Source organism: Phoca vitulina, unplaced genomic scaffold (genome assembly GCF_004348235.1).
Source record: "Phoca vitulina isolate PV1807 unplaced genomic scaffold, GSC_HSeal_1.0 scaffold1, whole genome shotgun sequence".
In the NCBI taxonomy this organism is placed as follows: domain Eukaryota; kingdom Metazoa; phylum Chordata; class Mammalia; order Carnivora; family Phocidae; genus Phoca; species Phoca vitulina.
In genome coordinates, this window is record NW_022589704.1 from 30,584,086 (window position 1) to 30,611,018 (window position 26,933).

The window sequence follows — 26,933 nt, forward strand, 5'->3', positions numbered from 1 at the left end:
CAACAATTTCAGTGATAAAGTAGGAGCATTTTTACATCTGAACATATGAAAACTGTTTTAATTATTCTCAACTGACTAATGAACAGATTGAAAAATCTTGACTATTATTAATACAATTTAACAAAGATCTATTAATACTTGCCAAATAATACAAGTTGAGATCTTTTTAAAAAGAAATGTACCTTATTATTGTGTTAACTTGCCCACACACTGTAAAAATAAAAATTTTCTCAGATCTTGAATTTTTTAAAAATAATTTTGATGTAGATGCTTTATAGATAATAAAAACATCTGAATATTTTCTCCATGCATGCTGAATTAGCTCCACTAACTTACCAACTATATTTATTAGTTGAAGTTAATAGCAGATTCTGTCCTTCATTTTTACTTTCTTTGAAAAGAAATTTCTCCTCCCCCATATATCATTTCCCCTTCTATCCACACAACACACACACACATTTTTGTATGTATTCTTTACCAAAACCTCAGCCTGAAACTTCATGAGTTTCAATCCACCATACATATTCAGTTGGTCAGGACCACAGTACAGAGTTAGCAAATATATTTGCTCAAGATTTAAGAATAGAAAAAAGAAATTATAAAAAAAAGATTTAAGAATAGCCATATTATTTTAGAATATAACTACCGAGTAGGAAAATTCTTATATAATGTCTAAAAATCATCAACCCCAACCACCAGTTGGACGACCAAAACAACACTGTTCCAAAAACATTTCTCAGTATCAACATTTTTGGCTTCAAGTTACTGTGCTATGAAAACTCGAGTACAACCTCCTGGAAAATACTCAAGCTGTCAATCAGGTGGAAAATGGAGGCAATTATCCAGATAATCTGAGCAAAAAAAAAAAAGAAAAAAGACAAAAAACTCCCCAATTATGTGTATACCTTAGGTGAAGTATTTTTAGTTGTTCTAGATTCAGATAATTACATCCATTATCCTTTTAGACATACACAATTTGAAATTCTCTCAAGTACAAACAAACAAACAAAAAGATAATCCCTATGGGGTATATTATGATTTATAAGATTGATTAATTTTCATTAGACACAATGACTAATTCCTTTTGAGATCTGTACTGATTTAAACCCTGAATAAACACAGTCTTTTAATACTGAATTGTTACACATCATCTACAGACAATGATGTAGTTCTTTACCCATCTCAAAAGGTTTAATTAGAGAACTTTTTGTTTTGCCATACACCTAATTAAAATCTTTGAGTGTGACCTGAAAGACTGTGAGTGATAAAATGAGTTGGTATTGGTGGAAAATATAAGCCAGCACTTCATGATAGAGAAAAACAATTCGGGTGGCAACTCCCAAGATGGTGCCATGCCCCTGAATGGTATGCTTACCATGGGGTGGATTTGGGGGTACTTTGCAGCTGCACTCCGAGCTGGCCATGGGTACATCCATTCCTGAGCCTCCCAGCTCAGTCTGTGAGTTGGAGAAAAGCGATTGAGCAGTTCCTCCAAGCAGCTGACAGGTATGGCATAAACAATCCCTTATCAGTAATACGTACTTAATTTTGCAAATGATTTATCTTCTACACATTAGAGTGGCTTCAAGCTTCTCTAATAACATCTCTCACATTCCTTGCCTACTACTAGTGTCCTAATATGCCCTTCAAATAATATCTTATTTGAAAAACAGTTCATAGCATCATAATTCAAACCAAGCAGAAATAAATAAAAAATAAAATGTTCCTCTCCCTTGCACTATTAGGCTCAACTTCCAGAAGTTACTCTCTTATGACATTTCTATTCTTGACTCTTTTGGTGGCTAACTGCATATATACATTCCTGTGTGTGTGTGTGTGTGTGTGTGTGTGTGTGTGTGTGTATTCAGAAGCAGCATCATTTGATTCCTTGCTCTGAAGGATGAGGCATTTTTCTCATTTGTGATTCCCTTCCTCTCTCCTCTAACCACTACTCTTCCCCTCTTACTGCCTTCCAATTTTTGCTTAAATGCTACTCTGTTCAACACTGCTCCTGTTCTCACCTGCAGACACTCCCGTTCTCCAAAACTCGTATCACTTTCTAACATACCACAGAAATAACTCATTTATTATGTTTATTGTCTATCTCCTCCCAGGAGTAAGTAAACTACATGAGAGCAGGAAGTTCTGTGGTTGTTCCCTGTTATATTCCCAGCAGCTTCAAAAATGCCTGGCATACAGATAGGTATTCAATAAGTATTTGGTGAATGAATCAAGTTTAGATTAATTGCCATTGTATTTTTTAAATACCTACACTTGCTTGACCCAGATGGTCCAGGCTGTACCTCTCACCACCCCACCATAGAAGACAAGGATATTAACATGAATACACATTCTATTTTCTGTGTCTTCCAAGGTGTTTTTTTGTTGTAATAGTTAGTTCAATCTCGGTGTTGTATTCTATTATATGCCTACACCATAACGTCTTTACCATTTTATTAATAGACACTTGAGTTGTTTTCCGTTAGGGACTAAGAGGAACAGGGATGCTATGTGGTCTCTTTTGGCAAACATCTACACTTTTTGCTGCTGAGAATTACCTACTTTTATTACTAAGACTGAAATGGCAAGTGATAGAAGATGTGGAAGTTCACCTCTAGTAGATACTACTGAACATTTTCCCCAAAATGTGAACTAATTTAACCTCCAGTTAGTAGTGATGAGGGTTCCAGTTACTCCACAGACTCACCAACACCTGGTGTTGTCTTTTTCATTTTAGTAATTTATGGATTAGTAGTAGTCTTGTGTTGAAAAAATAAATTTAAACAACTTTTAATTTTGGACTCTAAATTTATAAAAATGTCACAAAGAGTGTCTAATTTTTCCTAGGCTAACATCTTACCTAACTATGGTGCATATGTCAAAACGAATGTTATTTATACAGGATTATTTACTAAGCTATAGGCTTCATTTGGGTTTCCCTAGTTTTCTCACTAATGTCCTTTTCTGTTTGAGAGTCAACCCAGAATACCACGTTGTATTTAGTCATCAAGTCTCTTCTGCTCTGGTAGTTTCTTAGTCTTTTTTTGTTGTTCATGACCTTGGCAATTGCAAAGAGGGCTGGTCAGACATTTTGTAGAGTGTCCTCAATTTGGGTTTGTTTAATGCTTTTCTCAAGATGAGCCTGGGGGAAGAACATCACTGAAGTGAAATGCTCTGCTCATCACATCATAGGGAATATATCAGCTGACTTCTCCCTGGTGATGGTAATCTTGATCAGTTGGTTCAGGTAGCACTGGCTAGATATCGCCACTGTACACATTACTTTTTTTTTTTTTTCCCATAACCTATACTTAGAAGTGAGTCACCAACCTCAGTTTATACTCAAGGAGGAAGGAGTATGTGTATATATTATTTGGAACTCTTCTGTAAGGAAGATTTGTTCCTCACCACCACCATTACCACCTTTATTTATTCAATCAATCATTTATTTGTATCAGTATGAACACATATATATTTACTTTCTATCTTGGGTTATAAACCAATACTACATTATTTTGTTGTCAATTTTACAATGTGGTTTTAACATGTCTTCCATGAAGTGAAATTGAACCCTTTTTAATATATTTACTGCCCATACAAATATTTATTTTATATGAAATGCCTTGTTAGAGTTCTATTGTTATCTTGAATTATCTGATTTTCTCTTATTTCTAGGAGTTTTTCATATGCTTTGGTAATGGCCTTTTGTCAAATATATGTATTACAAATATCTTCTCAGAGTCTACAGTTGTTTTCACTACTTTAATGGTATTTAGTGGACAGAATTCTTTAACATAATCCAATTTATCTACATTTTTCTATGGCTAGCTCTTTTTATGTCCTGTATTAAAAATAAGCCTAACCCTAAAGTAATGCATATATCCCCATGTTGTCTTCACAGTTTGTTTGTAGATCTAAATATAAAGAAATGGCAAAAACAATCTGTCTTGCACTGATTTTCATATAAGGTGTGAGGTAGGGGTTAAGATTATTTTTTCTATATAAATATTGAATTGACTCAGCATCATCCCTTCCCCAGTGCACAGCAGCTGTCAAATCTGACATAAAACAAATGACTATTTGTGAGGGTCTGTTGCTAGAAATTTTCATTCTATGCCATTCATCTCTCCTTGTGCCCAAATCACACTGAAGCAATAACTATAACTTTATAAATCTTGGTGTCTGGTAAGGTAGCTCCTTCCAAGTTTGTTGTTCTTCTCTAAGGCTGTCTTGTCAATTCTACTCTAGCATCATTTTTTGAGTTGTTCCTTCAATGTCTGGGGAGCAGTGGTTGCCCACTCATCTCTCTGTATGAAGTACTCAGTTGCTTAAGAGTAACAAGAAGCTTCAGTTGTTTTAAAACATGTTCACTGACAGGTCTCATTTTAACAGGCATGAACAGGAAGGCAGGCAGTCAGGCTGTCCACCTCCACCCCAGCCCATCCCTCAATGCCAAAAGAAAAAGACTTGACTCTGGCAGCCTGAAATCTGAGTCACCTATTAATCTGATTCTATTTACTTTCCATCCCCCCTTCTTCCCATTTCCAGTGGTTTTATTAATCTATCCCCCTCCCCTTATTTTTATTCACAACTGTCATTTGTGTGAAAGTTTGGGAAGGAGGAAACACAAAAGAAATATATTTAATCTACTTTTTGGGAACTGAAAGCTGATGTGCTTTACTGCTTTACTCATGAAGATGGTGGAATTATAATCAGCAAGACAGGTATATTACATAAAGGCGGGTATTAGGTTTCAGTGCATGGTATATATAAATATCACCCATGCTATGTCTCAATTTAAAAAAAAAAAAAGAATGAGAACTATTGTACTGACTTGCGAACACCTTGAGGAAAAAAAGCGTATTTTAATTTCTATTTGATTTCTATTTCCAGGAGTAAGTTCTTTGTGAATCATATAATCAACTGTTAACTTTAAAGCATTTTTGATCTATACCAGCATCTTATTTAAAAAAAAAAGAGTCAACTCAGAGACACATGGACTAGATATCTGTGCTGGCTGATCTCCATGTTGCTATCCAGAGCCACTTCCCAAGGCTTTTAAGCCCTGTTCTGGCCGCCCAGAGGCTGACTTTCATTCAGTAACTCAGTCCATCACACTGGCCAGTTTCCTCTTGCCGCCTATTGGGTTTGGCCATTAGGAAGGACCAGCTGGAGATCAGAGGCTAGGAAGAAAGGGGTATTAGGATGTTTAACCCCTACTGTGTTCCCTCTATCTTTGAAAGTGGCAGCACTGGACAACCCTAGATCACAGGTTCTGATCCCCTAAGGACCTCTCTTCCACATCAGCAGCTCTCACCAGATTGCTAAGAATTTTCTCCCCTTGCCACTTTTGGGCTTGGGCTGGTAAGGGTTCTCCCAATCTTTTTAGGACTTGAGTGCCTCACTTTCATAAATAATTCCATTATTAAATTGTCTTCAAATACACCTTTGAGATGCCATCTGTTTCTTGTTGGCACCCTGACTGATACAGTGTTCTAGGTCAGCTGGATGAGTGAAACAACACTACAAATAAATTCTTCTTCCCTTGTGTAAAGGTATTGTCAAACATAAACAGCATACACTTACTAACTGTAAAAGAAAATTCTTATGAACAATATGCTGAATCAGGGTGAGGACATGAAAGTAAATACTTGAGTTAAGATAAAAAGAATCAAAGCAATTACCCTTCTACAAATCTCTAAAAACAAGCACAAAGGTATTATATGAAAACTCTGCAGCAATTATATTATTTTGATTAATGTCCCTGAGTATTATTTTAGCTTCAATAAATCATTTTACTGTTTATCTTCTAAGACTGAAGAGAGGAAAAACAAATTTAATTTTATGGCTTAGGAGAAGGCATAAAGATGGCCAGAGTCTACATTCATGAAAAAGAGAGAACACGGTGTCATGGGTTGAATTGAAAGTGGGGAAAAGAGAGAACAAAAAACCAGACCAACATATTTAGATAAACACAAGGAGATTTTATAATTTTCTGCCAAATGATCAATAATAAAGTTAATGATAAAAATAATAGTGACTTACCACTTATTACATGGTGGGCACTATTCTAAGTGAGATATATATATATATTTATATATATTTATATACATATAAACGCTTTTGATGCTGACAGCAACTCTATTCTGTCATTACTGATATTACCCATTAGCTATACACACACACCGTATATATGTATATATATGTGTATATATGTATATAGATGTGTATATATATGTATATATAATGGGTTATACACACACACATACACACACACAGAGGGAGAGAGAGAAAGAGAGATTTTATAGAAGAAACTGAGACATACTGAGGTTAAATAATTTTCCAAAGATCACCTAGTTTGTAAAGGGCAGAGTCATATTTGACCTATGCTTGTGCTCTTAATTTCTATACTATACTTTGGTAAATATATTTACATATTATATCATCTATATCCTTCCTCATCCCTTTTGGAATTAATGTGTTGCATACTTGTTCATTAATATACTGGAGAAAAAACAAAGTGATATATATTCAGGTTACATTTTGCATACTGAGAACCAATTTTTAAGAAGACATGAATTATAGACAAGAATTTTGCCTAACCTCACATAACTTTTCACCTTGTAAAGACCGAACATTATCATATCAAATTTCTGACAACTACCACACAAATGCTAAACATTATTTTTAAAAATAGGGCAATAAGGCAGTCAAGGAAGTTCTTTTAAAGAAAATTAATTTTTGAGTAAGTTTTTGAAGAAGGTGATAATTGGTCTGAAAAGGAGAAAACACACAAAATTCATTCTCTAAACTTCTCTAAGGAAATCTGCCAAGATAGTCAAGATGCTCCTTCTCAATACAGTCTGCAATGTAGATGAATTCACATATAGGACAATCATATTTAGACAGTTTGGACACTCAAATGGAGAATGGTGGTTTGAGTAAGAATAGAGGGACTGAAAATAGAACTTTAACTTTCTGTATCACATAAATAAATCAGGCTGAGATATAGCCTATAGATTTGGAGAAGAAAAGGATCACCCTTAGGAGTCCAGTCAGTAATTTATATGGCACTCAGTGAAAAAGCAGCAAGGAGTGGGTCATTGACATCTACCTCCTGTCTAGGGCACAATTAATTCTTCTGAACAGTGCATTTACTGAACTCACCAGGGTAGAAGTCTGGTCTCCAACTTTACTATCTAGAATTAAAAGATTAGATTTGACTGCGGTGTCATTGGGAAGAAGGATGGATAGATGGATGGATGGATAAATATTCATCCATCAACCTACTAGGTCCTTGGAGACCTTCCTTGGGCAGCATAGGACACTGTTAGTGGTAATGGAAAGACCTGGCATCCTAGTTATTTCTGGTCACCTAACAGGAGATAAAACTAACAGTGCCCAAAATAGAAAATGAAAATTGCAGAATCATATATAGACCACAAACTTGAAGTTTTATTATTTCCAAAACCTCTGTCAAACAAAGACCCAAATAAAAGGCAATTAACCAAGCTTTGGGGAGACACTGCACATGACTAATGGCACACAGCGAAGCTTTTTGTGCACATCTAAATCTACTTATGTGGTAAGACCTTTTTCAACTATAAGGTTTTGTAATTGTAAGCTCTGTGTTATTATAACAAGAGTTGTAAATTATAAAAATGGAAACCTAACCAAGTTAAGAGATTCACCCAGTAATTTATTTTAAGTCAACTAGACTGCAAGCTGCTTGGGAATGAGTTCATGGCTCGTGCTATTTTATATTCCTCTGGTAGCCTAGCATAATACTTCTTCTCTACTGAGCCAGCAATAAATAATTATTGATTACCTGAAGTCAGTGACAGGCACACCACCATCTTCTGTAGCAATGACATCAGATAGACTGATTTCCATAACTACATTCTTAAGCCCAATCATCAGAAAAGAGCAGATGTTAGCTGTGCAAAGGCTGAGTTCTCTGCCATGAGAGCAGTTAATTGTAACACCCAACGAAAGTCGTGAGGTCAAAGGACATTATTCCTGAACTGTGACTAAAATACAAAGTTTGCCTCATGCTTTCAGGTCTCTGGGGCAGAAAGTCTATTTGTTTTAAAAACATAAGGAGAGTTTAATTGATCATCACAATTCTGCAGAACCAGATGACACGAAGCCGTTCAACTTGCTGCTATCCATGTCATTTTTCAGAAACAAATAGTGCAAAAAGATATGGAAATGCCATTCTTATCAATAGTTTCAAGAAACATGGACATTGAGGTAATGGCTTCTTTTAACTAATATTATCTTCAAACACCAACTACAAGAGCTATGATTTTAAGTAGGTTGTGGGTAGGCAAGAAGCCTTTTAACTTATTTTCCTTGATCATGCCATATTCCACACACATGCATTAAGTAATCCTAGCCAAGCCTTCCAAATAAACAAAAAGAAAATAAGCAAGATGTACCACATAATTTCCTTTAATTTTACACAAAGGAAAAAAAAAGTCCCAAATTTCTTCCATCTGTAAAAGAATTTGAAGAGTTTAATAGAGTCTCATATTTATATAGAACAGTAATCAAGATTTTTTTCTGGTATTTTTAGAGGGTTACCTGTATTTTCTGATAGCTATCAAGATTTTCCCATTAAGTCCATGAATAAACATAATGGGCACCATTTTCTGTGTACCGTATGATAGATACATTGTTTCAATGATAAATTGACAGTCTGTGGTGGTGGTATCTGATAAACATTTTAAAAAGGGTAAACACAAGAGAGATAGCTTTCTTATGGCAATTGCTAAGCAATCCTTATCACCTTGGGACGTGAGAATGACGAGATCAAGCTGTTTCAGTATTTCTTACTTTGATTTAGCCAAAGATCTTAGCAAAATTTCCAAATAGGTATAGCACAAGGAACTAACCAAATATGTGTATACTGGGGCATAATTTATCATATAGCTTTATCAGATAAAGCAAATGAGAAAATCCTGAGCCAGTCATAAAAGCGTGTCCAACTCAGAGTGACTTGTCCTTAAGATGGATCTTCTGTAAATAATTAAATTAGTCCCCCAGATGGGTAGAAGGGGGGGAATCTTGTGTGCGGGCATGGGCATACACACACACACACACACACACACACACACACACATCCTAAAGGCTAAACCTTATATTACATTGTTAGTATAAATGAGACTTTACCACATACTGAATTGTTAGCAAGATTCCTGAATTTCACACTGCAAAAGAAAATCAGCATGATTATTATAAATAATTTGGTTAGATGTGATTAGAAATTTATGAGAAATGTAATCTATGGTCACAAAGACTTATATATTTAAAAATCTGAGTCCTATTGTTAAGAATGTTTAATACAGATAATTAATTTGAAAGCATTTTGAAAAAGGCATGTGAAACCCTAGAAGGCTCTCAAAAGCAGAACCTCTATCCAGAGAATGGAGGACCATTCTGTCTGGTGCTATTTGGCTGTCCTAGAGAAGAGGGGTTATAAAAAAGGAAGATGGGGGTTGTAATGGTGGCTGGGAAAGGAGTAAGAAGAGACTATGGATGTGTGTGTGTGTGTGTGTGTGTGTGTGTGTGTGTGTGTTGGAGGGTTGGAGGGTGGTCTTCCCCTTCTTTTATTAAAAGAACAAACTGCAAATGATTTTATCAGTGGCCCAAGGAATTATAAAAAGTTGAATATGACAGTATGACTGAAAATATTTTCACCACTCAGGGAGTAGGCCTTTGCAAACATGGCCTCACTGGACTTACTATTAAAAGCAGTGTGCAAAAGAGGCCTGAAAACCCAGGGGTCTAATATCAAGCGAGCGGTAGGAAGGTGACCTTTCATTCCGTTTGTTTATGAGAGGATCTGCAGACTCTGTCTCAGTGTGGGTCCAGCATCGGCAAGAGGCCAAAGGGGAGACGGTGAACTCGGCGTTTTTTTGTTTTTTGCTTTTTCTGAGGTCATATAATCAACTTAGAAATTTATAGCTGGAAAAGAACAAGAGTGAAAGCTTATTTTTTATATACTATCTTACATTTTTGGATGAATGGCTAAATGCAAATCCCCTTTAATATTTTTTTTCCATAGAGTACAACCACCTTAGTACCAATTTAAGTACTAAATTTAGCCATTGGATATAGCACACAAAATTGAAGGGACAAAGAAGAACTGAAGCAGGTAGTAATTAAGACAAAATACAAAGACAAACTCGACAGAAAACAGAAAAATGAAAATAGTAGTTCTGTTAGGCTGATGGTAATGTTTTTTCTTGTTTAACATTCTATAACTTAATAAATAATATCTCACTTAAAAAACATTTATAAGAATACAGAGTATTTGCAAGCAAATCTCACCGTTATTTTTATAAAATGTTATAAACTGATTGCCTGTCTATGAAGTATGCTTGTATACACCATTCCTCTGCAGTTACTTATAAAAGGTAACGCCAAGTATGCTGGAAAGTTCTTATTTGAACTACTACTCACATCTGTACTTCACTAACACAAACAAAAATGACTCCTGTGTGGTAATTACCTTTTAACATTTGTTCAGGAGTTGCTTGTCTTTAGGTATTGATTTTATTTTTTCATTCAACCAAGTACCTCGGGCCCTTTCTGGAGTATCAAAACATTTTTAAAATATTCAGTATATAATCTGACTCCCCCCACCCCCAGCAACTTTTACCTACTGTGAAAACAAACTAAAATAAAACCCAAAACATCAGGAAAAGAAGAATGATGCCAGAAATGGGTTAGAAACGCCGTGACCGCCTTCATCCTGATTTAGTCACTGTCGTTCCAGAAAGCATGCACACACTTTGTTGACTCTATGGCTGTGACTGATTGATGATGGCCTGGCAAGGTTACCATAGCTAATTACAACATCATTCATCTAAGCCTGCATGGGAAGAAAATACCAGCCTCGAAGGGAAGAGAAAAGTAAAGAAAGAAAAGCTATTCTATAGCTGTTAACTTTTGAATAATCAGCCCCAACAGGAAACAAATAAGATGAAACTCAATGACCAAATTATGACTTATGGATTCATCCAAGCAAATGACCTCAGTTGCCTGGTAATTTCAACTCTGGTTTCACAGCCCACAACGGAGAGCTTCCAGCAAAGAGGAACCCGCAACATGCTTGTGCGCTTTGTAGTCTGAATTCAAAGGCTCCGGCAGAAGCCCAGCCCAGCCCTGAGCTTTAGTTCTGCTATGTGTGTGGTGTGACTGTGTTTGTCTAGGGTCAGATGCCAATACTTAAACTCACATTATGGGCACAGCAGCTACTTACACACTGCAGCCTAATTAAAGGAATAAACTTCCCCCTTCTTTATTTTTTCCTGAAGATCAGTGCCATAAAGGGATTTGGTTTCCTTAAAAATTCAGACAAATGTTCCCATATGTTTCCCTTATGCAGTAAATTAGTCAAAATCAGATAGAAAACGGTCACAATTTCCAACACTAATCTATGGCTATGTAATTTTTTTTTTTCCTGAGAACTACTGAAAATAAAGACAAGAGAACTCAGTGTTTTGAAAATAATTGTATTATAACAAACACACAATCATAATTTCCATTTCAGTTTTGAAGCACAAACACACAAGGAAACAATAAAGCATCTGAGGCACCTTTCAGCTTTCAAGTCTCAGAAACAAGAATCACTTTCAAACAGAAAGTAAGCTCATCTTCAAAGTTTAACACACAAGAGGAGAATAAAGCTAATGCTATTTCAACTCCAAACTTTAATCAGATTGCTTTATATCTCGGTAATATAGGTCACAAGACTGGCAACAACCAAGTCCCAAATACGTTTTTTCCTGACACACTGTTTAAATTACATCCCTAAAATAATTATAACTAAAGAAAATATTTTCTCACGTAAGCTTGAACCCAAAATAGCAAGTTTCTGTCAAGAAGTACTGAAAAAAATTATCAAAAGATCCAAAATAAAACTACTAATTACCTGGGGCCATGGGACAGAAATTGGCAGGCGCATGGAGTCAGATTCAAATTCAGCGTGGTACGAATGAAATTCTCCTAAAACAATCATAGCCCATTAGGGCAAGCAAGGCGTATTTTATAGATGAGAAAACTGTGCGGCAAGGAGGCATGGTAATGACACATAACGAAATGACCCAGATGGTCTCAACTCAAATATTCACTTCTATGGAAATGACAAATGTGTCCCGATTTATTTTGTTTGGAAAGATGTGGTCCTGATACAGATTAAATGATTTACCTGGGCACACAGCTGGATCAAATACTGTAGGTCTGGGACCAGCTCCACACCACTGGTTCCCAAGGGACAAGGATGGGCCAAGCTTGGCGCCATGATCTCATGACATCTTTTGCGCAACAGCAGAAGGCCAGGTACCACAGATCTAAAGGCAGCACAGGAACCACTGACGAGAAGGCTAAAAGACCCTTACTCTTCTAAATGGCACGCTAATTGTCCTAATTTGTCTGATGTACAGAAGGCCCTGTGTGCAGATACTTGAAATGTCAAAAAGAGTACAACGGTATCTGCGATACAGAAAACAAATCACCCTGTATCCCGTTAGCATACTGGTCTTGGTGCAGTTTCCCCCACACACCTATACATGCATGCGTGCAGGTGTGTGCAGCCCTACAAGGGATGAGGAGACGAAGTCAATTCTTCTTTTTTTTTAAACTTACAGAAAGATTTAAAGGAAATTTTCTCCATCTAATTTTCTGGTCTTTATTCCCTTATTAGCTTCTGACTTACAGCTATTCATAGTATCTATTTATTAATTTACACTCTATCTTGATTCCAAAACGATATGAGGTGGTATTTTATCACATATAGTATTAAAAGACATGGTAATTGAAATCTTCAATTAATCCCAAAAATGTCATATAGTTGAAAGAGTGCTGTACTAGAAGCCAGAAGACACAGGGTCCAACTCTAGTTCTTTACCCAACCAGTTATTTGACATCAGAGCACACATTTGCTTATTTGTAAAATATTGTCAATTGTCTAGAGAACTGCTAATTATGAAATTCTATTCTATTTCCAGAACCAGCACTTTACAAAAGGTGTTGTCAGGGGCACTATGAATTCTTGAGGGGAAGTGGGTTTCTTCACTATAGGACTTCTAAAAGGCATTAGGATTCTCTGTTGCCTACTCAACAGCCTTCTGTATTCCTTTCTTCCCTACTAGCATAATCCATCTTACCTGCACAAAGAGTGAACATGAATAAATTAGAAGAGCATCTAAAACTTAAATGCTCAATAAACGTCATTTGTTAATCAACCACAATCACATAGTTGTTGAAATCCCAAACCATGTTCAGAAGTACCACAGGGCTCCAAAGAAGACTTGGAAAAATCCCTGAACTGGGCGACTTTAAAGTTCAAGTGGACTCTGTGAATATGAGTCTTTGCTATTCTACCTGGCATTTGTTCTACAGCAAGTCTCTTCTTTTAAATAGATCTTTAGGTTAGCAATCTCTGGGCTATACAGTAGGAAGCTGTGGCCAATTTCAGAAACAGAATCTTAAAGTGTTAGCCCAAACTAGCAAATCATTCTGCATCAGGACTTAGACATTTAGCATTACATTAGAAAATCCATTGGGGTGCGGGGTGGGGGCGCCTGGGTGGCTCAGTCAGTTAAGCATCTGACTTTGGCTCGGGTCATGTTCTCAGGATCCTGGGATCCAGCCCCTCCTCAGGCTCCCTGCAGAGCGGGGAGTCTGCTTCTCCCTTTCCTTTTGCCCCTCCCCCAGCTCGTGCACGCTCTCTCTCTCAAATAAACAAACACAATCTTTAAAAAAAAGAAAAAAAGAAAAGAAAAAGAAAATCCATTGGGAAAATAAATGGCAAGAAATAATTTAGATGAATGAGGTTGGAATTTTGTAGATGCCCAATTGATTTGAAACTCCTCCTATAAAAAAAATACATACCCCATTAGCTTATAGGGTATATGACTGAAATCTTTTAGGTCAGTAGAAGATTTCTTCAATTCATCTTTGTAACTCATCATTGCTGAATGAAGTATTAAGAAATTTATTTATTGTATACCTATTGTACCATCTTGAAGATGTGCACAAGGCTTTACAAACACAGTCATATTTGGGCTTGAATTTAAAAGGTGCATACAAATTCACCAAGTAGAAAAGAGGCAAAGGGAGGACCAAGGTGAAGAGGACAGTTACCTCTACAAGCACTGAGGCCTGAAAGACACCAAATCTGGGGAACGGCAAGTGGTTCATGGTGCCTGCAGGTTAATGGAACTGTGGAAGAGTGGCCAGTAATAAAGGTGGGCAGAGAGGAAGTAGGTAGGTTGTGAAGAACCTGTAAATATGAACTTCTGGCATATTCTGGGCATAAGCATTTCATCTTGGAAGAAAAATAAAAGGAGGGGCCGATCTCTGTATGCATATAGGGAATGTTGTTGGCTTTTAACAGAGTATCGTTAATTATCATCTTGTGTTGGACAATGATATAAAAATTATACTGGGTATCGGGCATATTTTTATTTCAGATATCAATACAATACAAATTTTTGGCGATTAATATGACCTAATCATAAAAATGTGTTGATTCCTATTATTTGTTAAATGGTATCTTGATAAGAGATACAAGCATGTGAGTTGGTAATGATTAAATTCCCCATCTTCTTGAATGGGGCTTAAGAATTTGACAATCCGTGAGAATAAGCCCTGTGTCTGCTGCACCAGCCTACGCAAATGAGCCCCAGGAGAAGTAGGACCAGTTCCAATGGCCTCTGGGAGCTGAGTGGGGAGCTGAGCTGAAGAGCTGGGGCTCTGGTGCTTGGCATTTTATACGCACCCCGCTCGGGTGAATCACTGGGACACAAATGCTACTCCCCCTCTAGCCAGCCACCCCCCTTCATCAAGCAGCATCTCAGGGTGGGCTTGACAGCACGACCAGGTCACGTTCCCCCCAGCAGCCATGAGCACTGCCTCTGCGGCCAGGCATCTCCCTCCATCCTGAGGCAACACCTGGGCCATCTGCGACCACACCCTGACCCACGGGCAACAAAAGGAAAGGAAAACGGAGCAGGCAGACACCGAAGCAGGCTGCGTTGCGTCCTTCTCTAGTTTCTCTGCGAAACTTGATAAATGTTTTCCCGTCTTTGCTTTCAAAGTTCCAGGAACGAGAAGTGCTCAATCTGCTGGACCCATGAGGGAGGATAAGGGCTGATTTTTTTTCATCGTTCATCCCTGCCCAGATTCCTCCTGCTCATTCCGAGGAACCATCTGCATCGGTCTGCTAATGAGTTTGGACATGGCTCTCCGCGCACTACGAAGCCAGTGAAGGTTGTTACGCGGGGAGTTATATAATCAGATTTGTGACTTAGAGAGGCAGCTCCGGCAGAAGCTGGGATTGGAGACAGCAGGCCCTGGGAAGAAAGAGGTCAGCTTGAGGCCTCTGCGACTGAGTGATGAGCAAGCTCTGTCCTGCTGTAAGGGTGGGGTGCATGCAGGCGGAAGGAAGTGAGGCTGGCCGGCAGGAGAGGGGGAGAAGGGCAGGTGAGGCCGGGGCTTCAGAGCCCGAGGCTGGAAGGCAACACTGACCACCCAGTGAGGAAGGTTAGCTAATCTCATCGTCTCATCCACACTACTATGTGAAATGGATCTGAAGCCGGGGAGGTATAAGCACTTTCAGGGTTTCGATACCTATTCACAAAGTACACCCCAGAAAAAGCGTATCAATGTGTTCTTTTACTACTAGCATATGAGAAGGAGCACAGGAAAGTCTCCTGACACTGGAGACAGAAAGGGTTCAAATCCAGGCTTTGCCATCTACTCGCTATGTGATTTGGGATAAATTACTTCAGTACGATGTGCCTGTGTCCTCACCTCTTAAATGAGGGGAGTAACAGAACCCAGCTAAGTATCGTGAGGCTTAGATGAGTTGTCATGGGAAGTCTGGGTGGCTCAGCCAGTTCAGTGTCTGCCTCCGGCTCAGGTCATGATCCCGGGGTCCTGGGACGGAGTCCCGCCTCGGGCTCCCTGCTCTGCGGGGAGTCTGCTTCTCCCTCTGCCCCTCCCCCGACTCATGCACCCGCGCTCTTTCTCTGTCTGAAATAAAAAAAAAATCTTTAAAAAAAAATCCTTAAAAAAATGAGCTGTCATAAGCAAAGGATTTAGAACACTTGGGGCACTGTTCTGAGCTCAGTGCCTGGCATATAGTCCCCACTTAATAAAGATTCTCCCTCTCTCTCACCAAAAATTAGTACTAAAGAAGTAGAAAATTCACTTTCAAAGAAAAAGAACCTCAGCTTACTGTTCTTCCTGATTTCAACATTATATTGCTCAGACAGTTCAACAAAAGAAGCTGAGAAAGCTTAAGAAAAACTTTTTTTTTTTTTTCCCCTGAGAAAGCTCCTAAGAGAAGACAGAAACAAATTCCCCAGCACAGGGTACTCTTAGGTTCAGCCGTTTGAAGACCACACAGTGCTTGCTTATAAATAGAATATTAAAACAAGCAAGAGCAATTTTCTCCTTTCGTCTTCCCTTATTGCCTAATTTCCCTCCCATACCATTTGCATAATGGATAAAAAGGCATCCATTATGCAAATGAATGATAGGGCGGTGAGGCTGCTGAAGCCACAAACCTCTGCTGTGGATGGAGCGAAGCTGCCACGGAGCCCTGGGTTGTCCGCATTCCAGCACACCACGGCACTAGCTGGGTTTCCAAAGGATAGAGGAGCATCATGAAGATTAGAGGTCATAAATTTCCACTTGGTTTATTATAAAAGGGGCACCACAGATGCTTTCCAGAAAATTAGTACCAAATACGGATATTCAGTACTGTGGTATGTAAAATACACTTTCCAGTAAACATTTTGTTTCAGATGGGAAAAACCAGTACTCCGCAGGACTTCTATGATTTTAAGCATATACTTTGCTTTGCAAGGGAAAGATTCCCCTTGCAGAGTAGTAAAAGCCTCTGTTCTTCTACCTGGAGAATTAACCTATATAACAGGTGCTCAGAGCAGTCTCAAAACATATGCAAACATTCAACACGAATGAAAATTTGTTTTTAAGTACCAAAATGTTAGTGGCTTTTTCAAAAGCTTCATGCTGTTAAACTGACCTAAATTTATCTCTAAGAGGCATCACCAAAAACTGACATTGCTCTTGGAGATGTAAATTCACTGAAACTTTAGAAGAACGTTTCTTTTTCTCCCAATGCCTTCAAAACAAAAATGAAGAATTCTGAACAAAATTACTGGGTAGGTGGTTCTTGCTGGAATAAATCAGTAGGATAGAATTAAGAGACTAACTTCAAGATGTTTTCCCCAAAGTCTGAGATACATAGTTTGAGGAGAAAAAGAAGGTGGCTGACACAGAAAGTGACCTCTATTCCTAGTCTGAATTCCTTGATAACCGTTAGCTTTTGCCAGATGACCCTTTTCAGAGACATTTTTCAAGTGACACTCATAGGCTACAGATGAACCCCATCACTTACAGACCAGCCTGTCCCATAGGATACTGCAGGAGCAAGCAACTCAGATCCACCCACCATTCAAGAAAAAACCATATCCCCTTGTCTGAGCATCCGCAGCTACAAAGAGCTATGTAAAAATAATTTAAAGAAAAGACAAACCAGATTTTTAAAGACAGACACTAAGAGGATAAGTCATATAGTAGAAGCAACTCATAATCAGCAAGATGATGCATTTCAACCAGGTGAAGAACATACCAGTGAAAATACACATACCTAATTTCAGAGCAGAAGGGGTTACTTCAATTTCCCCACCAATTGGTTTAAATGCAGCCAACTGGGCAGCCACTTCCATCTCAAAGGCATCTGGGCTCTGCCGACCTGCAGGGTTTCCACTGGGGCTCTCAATCTTGTGGAGTGGTTCTTGTTCATCAAACACAGCAATCAGCTACAAACAAATCCAACAACACTAATTACTTTGAATGGCATGCATATCACACAACACTGTGTCTAGCGGATTGTGATCTTTCTTTGATTTTAAGGAAAATGGCCTCTGAAAACTTGTAACTTGGATGTTACTGTACCACAACTCTCAATGCAATATTATGTCTGTCAGGACTGTGGCAGGATTTCCTTAATGGTTTATCTATTCTTGAAATAAAGAACCTATTTTGTCTAAACTCTCTTGAAGGAAGGAAATGGCTGCCCCTTCCCACGCCACCTTTTCCAATATGCCGAAAAGGACTTCAGTATTTTTTTTAAGAGGTTTCCAGAAATAAAAGTTGAATATGCAAAAGCTGAACAACAGATCTACAGGGTAAAAGAGGCCATTCCAGTCTCAGAGAGCTAAGATATTATAAAATCCACAATTACAGCTGTCCTTTCACACACAACCACAACAAATATATGTGCATATTTCCATACAATGTGTTCACTTTGTATGCACAGATATCCCCTTTTTATACATCCCTTTAATTTTGTTCTCTTCATTCATGATGCTATGTTGACTGGTTTAAGTCCAATGAACGTCAAGTCCAATGAAACTACACATGAGCACTTTTAACCAAATTATTCCCATCTTCATCTCAATTTTGTTTCGTATGAGAACTGTTTCTTGTCCTTAATATAAAAACATTTAATTGTCCATTTCCAAGTCATTTTTCATAAAGCGCAAGATATAATAAAATATTCATTGCACAAACATTGCTGTACGAACAGCGAGGACAGTCCTGATGAAACTGTGTTTTTGGCCGGCAGACAGCACCACCATAGAGCGACTTCGCATGCTGCTCATCAGGTGATGTGGAAAAGTCCAAGTGTGTGTGTAGTAGGCAGTGCGGGGATGCGACTGTCAACCCAACAAAGGAGAGTGTGCGCAAATCTGAAACCTGCTAGGAAATCTTTAGATATTTTTCATTCATTAAATAAAACAAACCTACTTATGATTCAAACATTTATTCAGGAAAGGCACTCAAAGGCCCATTCATAGGGGAATCTTGTTAGCAATAGTATTAATAACACAAATGCAGGAGTAATCAATCAAAACATCATAAATTCCAAGTTCAGTCTTTCAAAAGAAATGAATACAATTAGGGATATGCAAATTGACTATTCAAAAATAATTTTCATAATTGACTACTCATTTCCAGTATGGAGACTTCTTTAATTGGAAAATCCAACAATCCTCTTACCACAGGAAAGAAATGCTACTCCCAAGGCATTATTTTTAATTCTTGAAATTGAGCACATACATTTTCTATTTTTAATTGGCAGCACTGATGAATTGATTTGAGAGAAGACTTAAATAGATTAATAATGAAAGATTATTCTAGTATAAAAATAATCAGTAGATCTGTTATCTTTCTAATCATCTGGTCAGAGTGAAGAGCTTAACACTTTAAATCTTGAAAAGGAAAATAAAATCAATTTTTAAAATGTGCTGGAAGTGTTATTTTCATCACTATTTTTGTGACATAATTATAATTTCAGTTTTGCATATTGGTAAATTCTAACACATCTTAGTAACATTTATTTTAATTGCCAATTGGCGAGGCAAAGTGGCTTATTATACTGGTTCTACGAACACTTTTGTGTTAAGACTAGTACCTTACTTTTCCTCTTGCTACATCCTTAACTGCTAATATATGTACTGTGCCTTAAATACTGGGGAAAAGAGAAAAAAAAACAGAATAGCAATCTAGAGCATAATACAGAATCTTAAAACTGAGAACGCGTAAGTCAATACCTATGTTTGTTATATAAACCTTCCTCCTTAAGATACTTTACTGTTTTCCATACCTTCATATCCATACAGTTTATTGCATATGTTATAACAATGGTACACCTATTTATCAAATGAGAACACAACAGTTCAGAGATTTTGTTTCCCAAAGGGATATACTAAACAGTAATTGGTACGAGAATCTAGTCTTTTTAAATTTCCCACCCAGGGTTTCAGACCACAGTGTGACTGTTTTCCAAAATGAAAACTGTAAAAAGAGAGGCTATGTTGTCAAAGATACGTGGTTTTTCCATCAGGATGTTATGTCCTAATGAACACGGTAGACACAGAAAAGGCATTCTATGACTCTCCACAAAGATGATGGTAAGATGAACTGGCGCAGCCCCAAATCTCACGGTCTCCCAATCCCATAACTGACAGGAACTGTCACCAGAGAGTCTACTCTGGATGTGCGGATGAATGAATGAATGAACGAATGGGTCTCTCTTCCTGGAAAGAAGAGGTTCAGTTCCCGAATCTGTGGTGCCCAAACGGAGCCGTTGGGTCCATCGGTGCTGGCTGCTGAGTGACTCACCATGGGCTTTTCATCTCAACGTCTACAACATGCACAGAACTTAGACTCGCTTCAACATCAACAATTTATTTAAACTGTATACATTGCAGGTGCTTATTAGCTAGATTACTTGACTCATGAGAACATCTACATTCCTGGGTAACAGAGTTCCCAGCAGCAGAGATGCATTAATTAACATAAACCACTGTTCTAGTCCCTCAATAGAAGGCATGCTGATTTCCAAAGCGTCCAGTGCAGGCAAATGGCCTCTCCTCCCTGACCTTAAACCCATTACAAATTACCTTTCCCACAGAGATGAGATGGACATGAAAGAAGAAATTCTATTGAAAGTTTTCTGTTGTTAAGGTTTCACCTAGACTAAACTTCTAAGGCATACGGAAGATTTTTCACTGACATGGTAGGGCCTATACTAACCTAAATGCTATGCAAAATGCAAACAAGCAATATTTCATTTGGATGCCTTCCTCCTCTGCTGCTTTATCCATTTTCTGGTGACCTTTCTGTTCTCCTTCCATAATGTCGGTATTCTCACGTCACCCAGCACAACACCGACATTTCCCAAAGACCCCATAATTCAAGATCTTTTCACACAGCCATTATTCCCAATCAAAACTTCTGTCTGCACAGATCTCTGTCAGTATGTAGGCATCTTATCCCCAGAGAGACACAGGAAGGTTAGTCCACAAATATGCTATTCATTCTCCCACTCAAAACAAAAAGAGAAACAAACAACCTTCTCAGGACCCCTACAGATACTATACCCATTTCTCAACTTTCCTTGAAAGCAAAATCTGAAAGAGCTGTCCACAGAGCAATTTCTAGTCTCTCTCCTCCCATTCTTTGCTGAGACCACACTAGTCAGGCTCTCACCCCTCCACTCCATAGAAACTGTTTTTATCAAGGTCAAAAACAATCTTCAGGTAGCTAAATCCCAAGCCACTTTTCTGGCTTGATTTAAGGACACAGTCGATCACTACCCTCTTCCATAAATTATTTTCTTCACTTGCCTTCCCGGACATCTTCAACTCTCCGGGCCCTCCCTTAAATTTCCTTCTACTTATCCTCCTTGTCTCTAAAAATGTGAAATATGTCTAAAATTTTTTTTGGACACCTCATTTGTCTCATGGCATACATGGAAGTATATGCTGATAACTTCCAAACTTAAATCTTCAACCCAGAGCTGCTTCTTGACCTCCAGGATCATATGGTCCACTGTCTAAAGTAACATGTCAAAAACTGAAAAACTGACCTTCCAAAGCTCTTTCCATAATCTTTTTACATCCCAATTAACGGCACCCCATTCTTCCAATTGCTCAGGCTAAAAACCTCCTATTAATCCTTGATGCCTTTTTCCTTCCCTTCCTCCCTCTGTCTCTCATACACCCCCCACACAACCAATTTGTCAACCAATCTTGAAATATAGTCAGAGTTTAACTGATTCTCACCCCTCCACTCTCACCACTTTGGACCCCACTCCCAGTCTCTCCTGTGGATTATGGCAACAATTTCCTGTCTGGTCTCATTGTTTCTACCCATGCTCCCTTTCAATCCGTTCTCAACACAGCAGCTGGACTGACCCTACTAAAACACAAGGCAGGTCATGTCTCTCCTCTGATCAGTTGCCTTCCCATGTCACTTACAGTGAAACTCAAGTCCTTGCAATGGACTATCTGGTCATGGGCTCCCCGTGAAATTTCTGACTTCGTGTTCTGCGTGCATTCTCCCCTGTTCTCCGGATTCTATCCAGCTATGATTTCTTCTTCTTTGTTCTTGACTCAGTGTCTTTGCATTTGCTGTCCCCTCTGTCCCTTCAGTCCCCGATGCAGTTTTCCCCGAGACACGTACATGACTTGTTTCTCTATCTTTCCCAACTTTACTCAAACACCACACGTCTGTGTTGCAACATCACTACCACTTCCTACCTTCTCTTCCTTTTTCTTTGTAGCATTTATCACCCTATCAATGTTTCATCTTTTCTTGTTTGTCTTAGCTATTGTTGGTCTTCTCACAGTACTAGAATATAAGCTCCAAGAAAACAGTGATTTTTGTCTTTTTTATTGTATTCTCATCACCTAGAACAGTGCATATACATAGTAGGCCCTGAACATATATTTGTTGGAATGAGTAAAATGAGGCAAGAACAGATACTAACACCTAAGATAGCAGATAAAAGATACCTGGATTTTTTCATGTGTTTTCAGAATAAACATTCAAATTATTATTATTTTTTTTTAGAAATGAATGAGTATAAACAACCAATACATACCCATAAGATCCTCCAAGTGTCATTATCATTATTGCTGTTGTTTTGGTTTTGATATGGGGGAGAAATTCTTCATTTTTCTATTCAACACTGGGAGAAATTGCTTCTGCCACATCAAGCTCCAAAAATAGAGATTATGTGTGTTCTCTTTTCTTTTTCAGGCTCACTTTTGAAAGGGAGAATCTGTTTCTTTGGTCTCTGAAGGAGCAGAAGTGTCACACTAGAGGTGTGTGGCAGATGGAGAGGGAGCAGGGTTAGAAGTCTGGCGCCAGGCACTCCCTTGCCCACTTTCCTCCAAGACGCCACTTGGATGTACCTGGTGTCAAGCTTCTAGATGTGTGCCCCAACGTAGCTTGAGAACAAATGTGAATAGACCTCCAGGGTAGTGGGGGCCTAGCCTGAGTTGGCATACCCCAAGCTCACAGTTGAAGGGCTCAGCTTTTACAAATTCGTGTCTTATATTTTGCATTCTACCAGCTTTCTGTGCTTGTTTTAATACAAAAAGATTTTCTCTTTAATTGCCAGTAAAATCAAGGCACCAGGAAGAGGTACAATGTTTATCCGTGTGTTTCGTACCTCTGTTTGAGAGGTCGAGGCAGAGTGTAATTCTCAGGAACACACTTAACTTCTAAATAGAATTTAGGAAAACATGGAAAAAGAAGCACATTAATGTAGCATGTCCAAATTATATTCAATAACTAGATCTCAGTTGTCCATGTGGATGGTGTTCCCAATTCAAAGATTAGGCACTGGTTTTGGTAACTGCAAGCATCCTCTGCCCACCCCTGAAGGCATATGGAAAGAACATCTGAAATTAGGATTCTCTTAGAAAAAATATCACCCACAAACCTCACGTTAGAGAATATTTCCATCTTTTTCTCATACTTACCTTGTAAAGGTTAAAATAATGAAAAAGTCAACAACAACAAAAAACTCAAAGATGAAAAGAAATAGAAGAACTTTGGATAATTTACAACATCCATGAAACCTGAGTAATAGACTTGATCAAAAGAGCCATGTGTTCTCTGCAATTTCACACCATCAACATCTCTTCAAGGACTCAGACCTGTTTTTATACTCAAACAGCGAGACTATATGATCAATATCACTAGTAAAGGTGTGTTTGCACGTGTGCACGCGTGTGTACACGTGCGAGTGTGTGTGTGCGTGCGCTTGGGGGTGAGTCAAGTGGAGGTAGAATGTTAATTTCCTTGATAATATCCCTAACATGCCTAAATGCTTAGCACAGAGCCTGGTACACAATGGAAGGTTAAATGTTAATTCCTTTTCCTACCATAGCTAACATTCTCTGGCTTCCAGACTAAATCCCACTTGACTTGTTTATCCATATTCTGCTTTTACTTTGTTGCTTCTCTTTAATCTCTTCATCACAGGATTGACAGAGGAACAGAGAAAGCACCAAGATCAAACACATCAAATAGGTAATTTTTGTTTTTCTTTTTTTTTCTTGCTCTTCATCACACAAGAACACACAACCCATTAGACGTGCAGTACTGCTCTTCCAGCTAGCAATACATGGGTTGTGCTATTTCCACCATAACTGGAAGCAATATACCAATGACTTCAGTTTCTACACTGACAAGTAAATATTTTAATAATAAATGCCACCAAGTGCATTTATTGCAGAGTCCTTCAATATTCATGATGTGGTTTGCTCTGTTATCAACCTATAGCATTCTGTCAGTTTTATAGCCTGAGTTTTTATAATCTGATGCTATTATCTTTAGCCTACATAAAGAATAGAAAAGAATGATCCCAATGCTCATAGAATACAATTTATAAAAGTGTATTTTTTTGTATTAGTAATTACAGTAAGAAATATGTGGCTCTATTTTAATTACACGTCAAGTAAACTAATGTACTACTAAGAAAAGCTTATTTTCCATATTGAGTTCTTTGGGTTAAACTGTTGAATTTAACAACATATTGCTATTTTTACTGTTTCATCCATATTCCATATTACCAACAACTATCAAATAAAATCAAAAGACACAGGAAGAAAACCAGGATCCTACAAAATAAAATTGGAATCATTTGTCTCAAATCTTAATAAACACAATTAAATCTAAGTAAGACTGTGAAATTACAACAATTTCACAAGTAGAGGAAAACACATTATCACCTTTGGGAAGAGAGTGAAACACTGCAGAATTTCATTTAAATGTATGCATCTGCTTGTAACTAAACAATTGGCTATATGAGTTAATTTTATGCCACTTTAAACAAAGGTTTGAAAATAGGTGATCTTCCTTCATAGGATTTTGACAGCTAGCTAAAAGCATTTAATCCAGATTTTCAAAATTAGCATGCTCATGTTAGCATCTTCATCTGATGCAAGCATCAGATCCAGCATCCTCAGAGCAAGTATGTAACAGCTCTGATTCTCACAAAGTTCAATCGACATTCAGTAAATGAGATAAACCAATTTTCATTTCCTCTCCAAACTGAAAATCCATAATAGGGACCTTTACAAACTTTACAGATTTAAGCTTCATTCTAAAGAAAATAACATAATTTATTCAACTGTACTAAGAACCCTATTTATTCTCAGCGCTTTTTAAAGAGACAGCTGCCTACATTGCCTGTGATGACAAAAAAATATGCCTATTAAAAAACCACCAATATTTTGGCCAAAAGTACCTTTACCTCCTTTAATTATGCAGTAACTCACTAAGAAGCCAGGTATGCATTAAACACATTTATACTGAATCATATGTTTCCTGGGACTGACTTACGTTCAAGAGAATCTTGGGTTTGTTTTTGTTGCATTCTTGACTTTCCTTCGTAGTCACAGCTCAGCATTTATGAAACAACCTTCACAACTGACACCTAATATACACAAGGAAAGCCTGAAGACACTTTCCTCTGTGCCCTTCACCATCCATAGCAGTGGTAGGGCAAAGAGCCCCAGGGAGGTCAGGTGGCAGCCACCAAGCCCTACTCCTAAAAAGGGCCCTCGGGGACAGCAATGGGAAAAGCATACAGGTAAAGAAGCTGGAAGAAGTTTCAAGCATTCTGAGGTAACACGAATGTCAGAGATTATAAAAATTCAATATATCTGGTTTGTTAGTAATACTATTTTCAGTCTCTAAATTACACAGATTAAAAATGGCGGACACACAAGAAAGTGAAAGATCCTCAAGGTTAAACCAGCTGATAAATTCTTAGAAATGATGCCAATCTGCTGAGTGGCTTTGCTTGCCATTTACCCATTGTATCACTGGACGTTCTTTGGTTTTATCCATTTGCAAGGGCTTCAAAGGTCTTGGGAGAGTGTACCTTATCGGAAATGAAGGTAATGTTTTAAAATGCATGGACACACGTACACACAAATGGCTTTTTCTTCAAATTATTCTTAACTAAATCACACACACCCAGACTGCATTTTTGGAAGAGTATTCTTTTTTAAGGGAGTATAACTGACACTACGAAACATAAAATTGCACAGGGAAAATTAGTTTGTAAATTACAAAGCATACATACGTTGACAATGTCATAAGATTCACATAAGTGCTATCACTGGCTCAGTTTTATTCTCCTTACTTCCCTCCAGTTTCTATTCTCTATCCACAGCAAAGCTGTAATTGTCTCAGAAACATTCCTTTGGTAATTTCTTGGCCAAGGCCCAGCGCTACCACAGCCATCCATGAAGGCAGTAACTTACTGGAATCTAAGGTTGCTTTCTCTCTGCAGGGATTACTCCATTACAACAAAATGCCTCAGTGCCTCTGGCCAGGGCCTCACATCTCCACAGCAAAGGCCTCAATTTGCTTCTGGCTTCCAGTCCAGTCCCCCGATGTGTACCCCCAACACCACTGCTGAAGTGGGCTTTCCATCATACACTCTGGCATGGTCTTGCTCCAACTTAAAATTCTTTATTATATATTATCATGGCTTCCAAAATGTAGTTCAAGTCCCCCATATGAGGTCTTCCACCAGGCTCTCTAGTGTTCCCACAAAACTGTCCATGTCTCCAACAGTACCTGTCACATAGCCCAAAGATCTTGATTTACTTGCCTCTATAACTGTAAGCTACTTAAAACAACAACAACAAAAAAACAAAACTGGAAGCTATTTGAAACCATGAGTCACATAACTAAAAAATGCTTTTAACAAATAATTACGCAGCCCTCATTATGTACCAGGCACTGTTGTAAATGCTTACATATTCTATTTCATACTCATAAGAAACCTTATGAGAAAAGCGGTATTAGCCCCGCATTACAGAGGAGAGAATTCAAGTACAACCTGACTTTGTTATTTTTTTAAAGATTTATCTTAAGTAATCTCTACACCCAATGTGGGGCTCAAACTCATGACCCTGAGATCAAGAGTTGTATGCTGTACCGACTGAGCCAGCCAGATGCCCCTTCAAGTACAACCTGACTTTATATTGCAAGCTCCTAGTGGGTACTTG

General features: G+C 38.1%; 1 protein-coding gene across 1 annotated transcript in view; it reads right to left on the reverse strand.

The window, feature by feature from the left end:
• The window catches only part of PARD3B (par-3 family cell polarity regulator beta), a 999,887-nt gene that overhangs the window by 584,681 nt on the left and 388,273 nt on the right, over window positions 1–26,933 (reverse strand). The window contains exon 3 of the mRNA XM_032403913.1: window positions 17,693–17,864. Within this exon, the coding sequence (XP_032259804.1) occupies window positions 17,693–17,864 (172 nt within the window). The remainder of the gene's footprint in view (window positions 1–17,692; window positions 17,865–26,933) is intronic.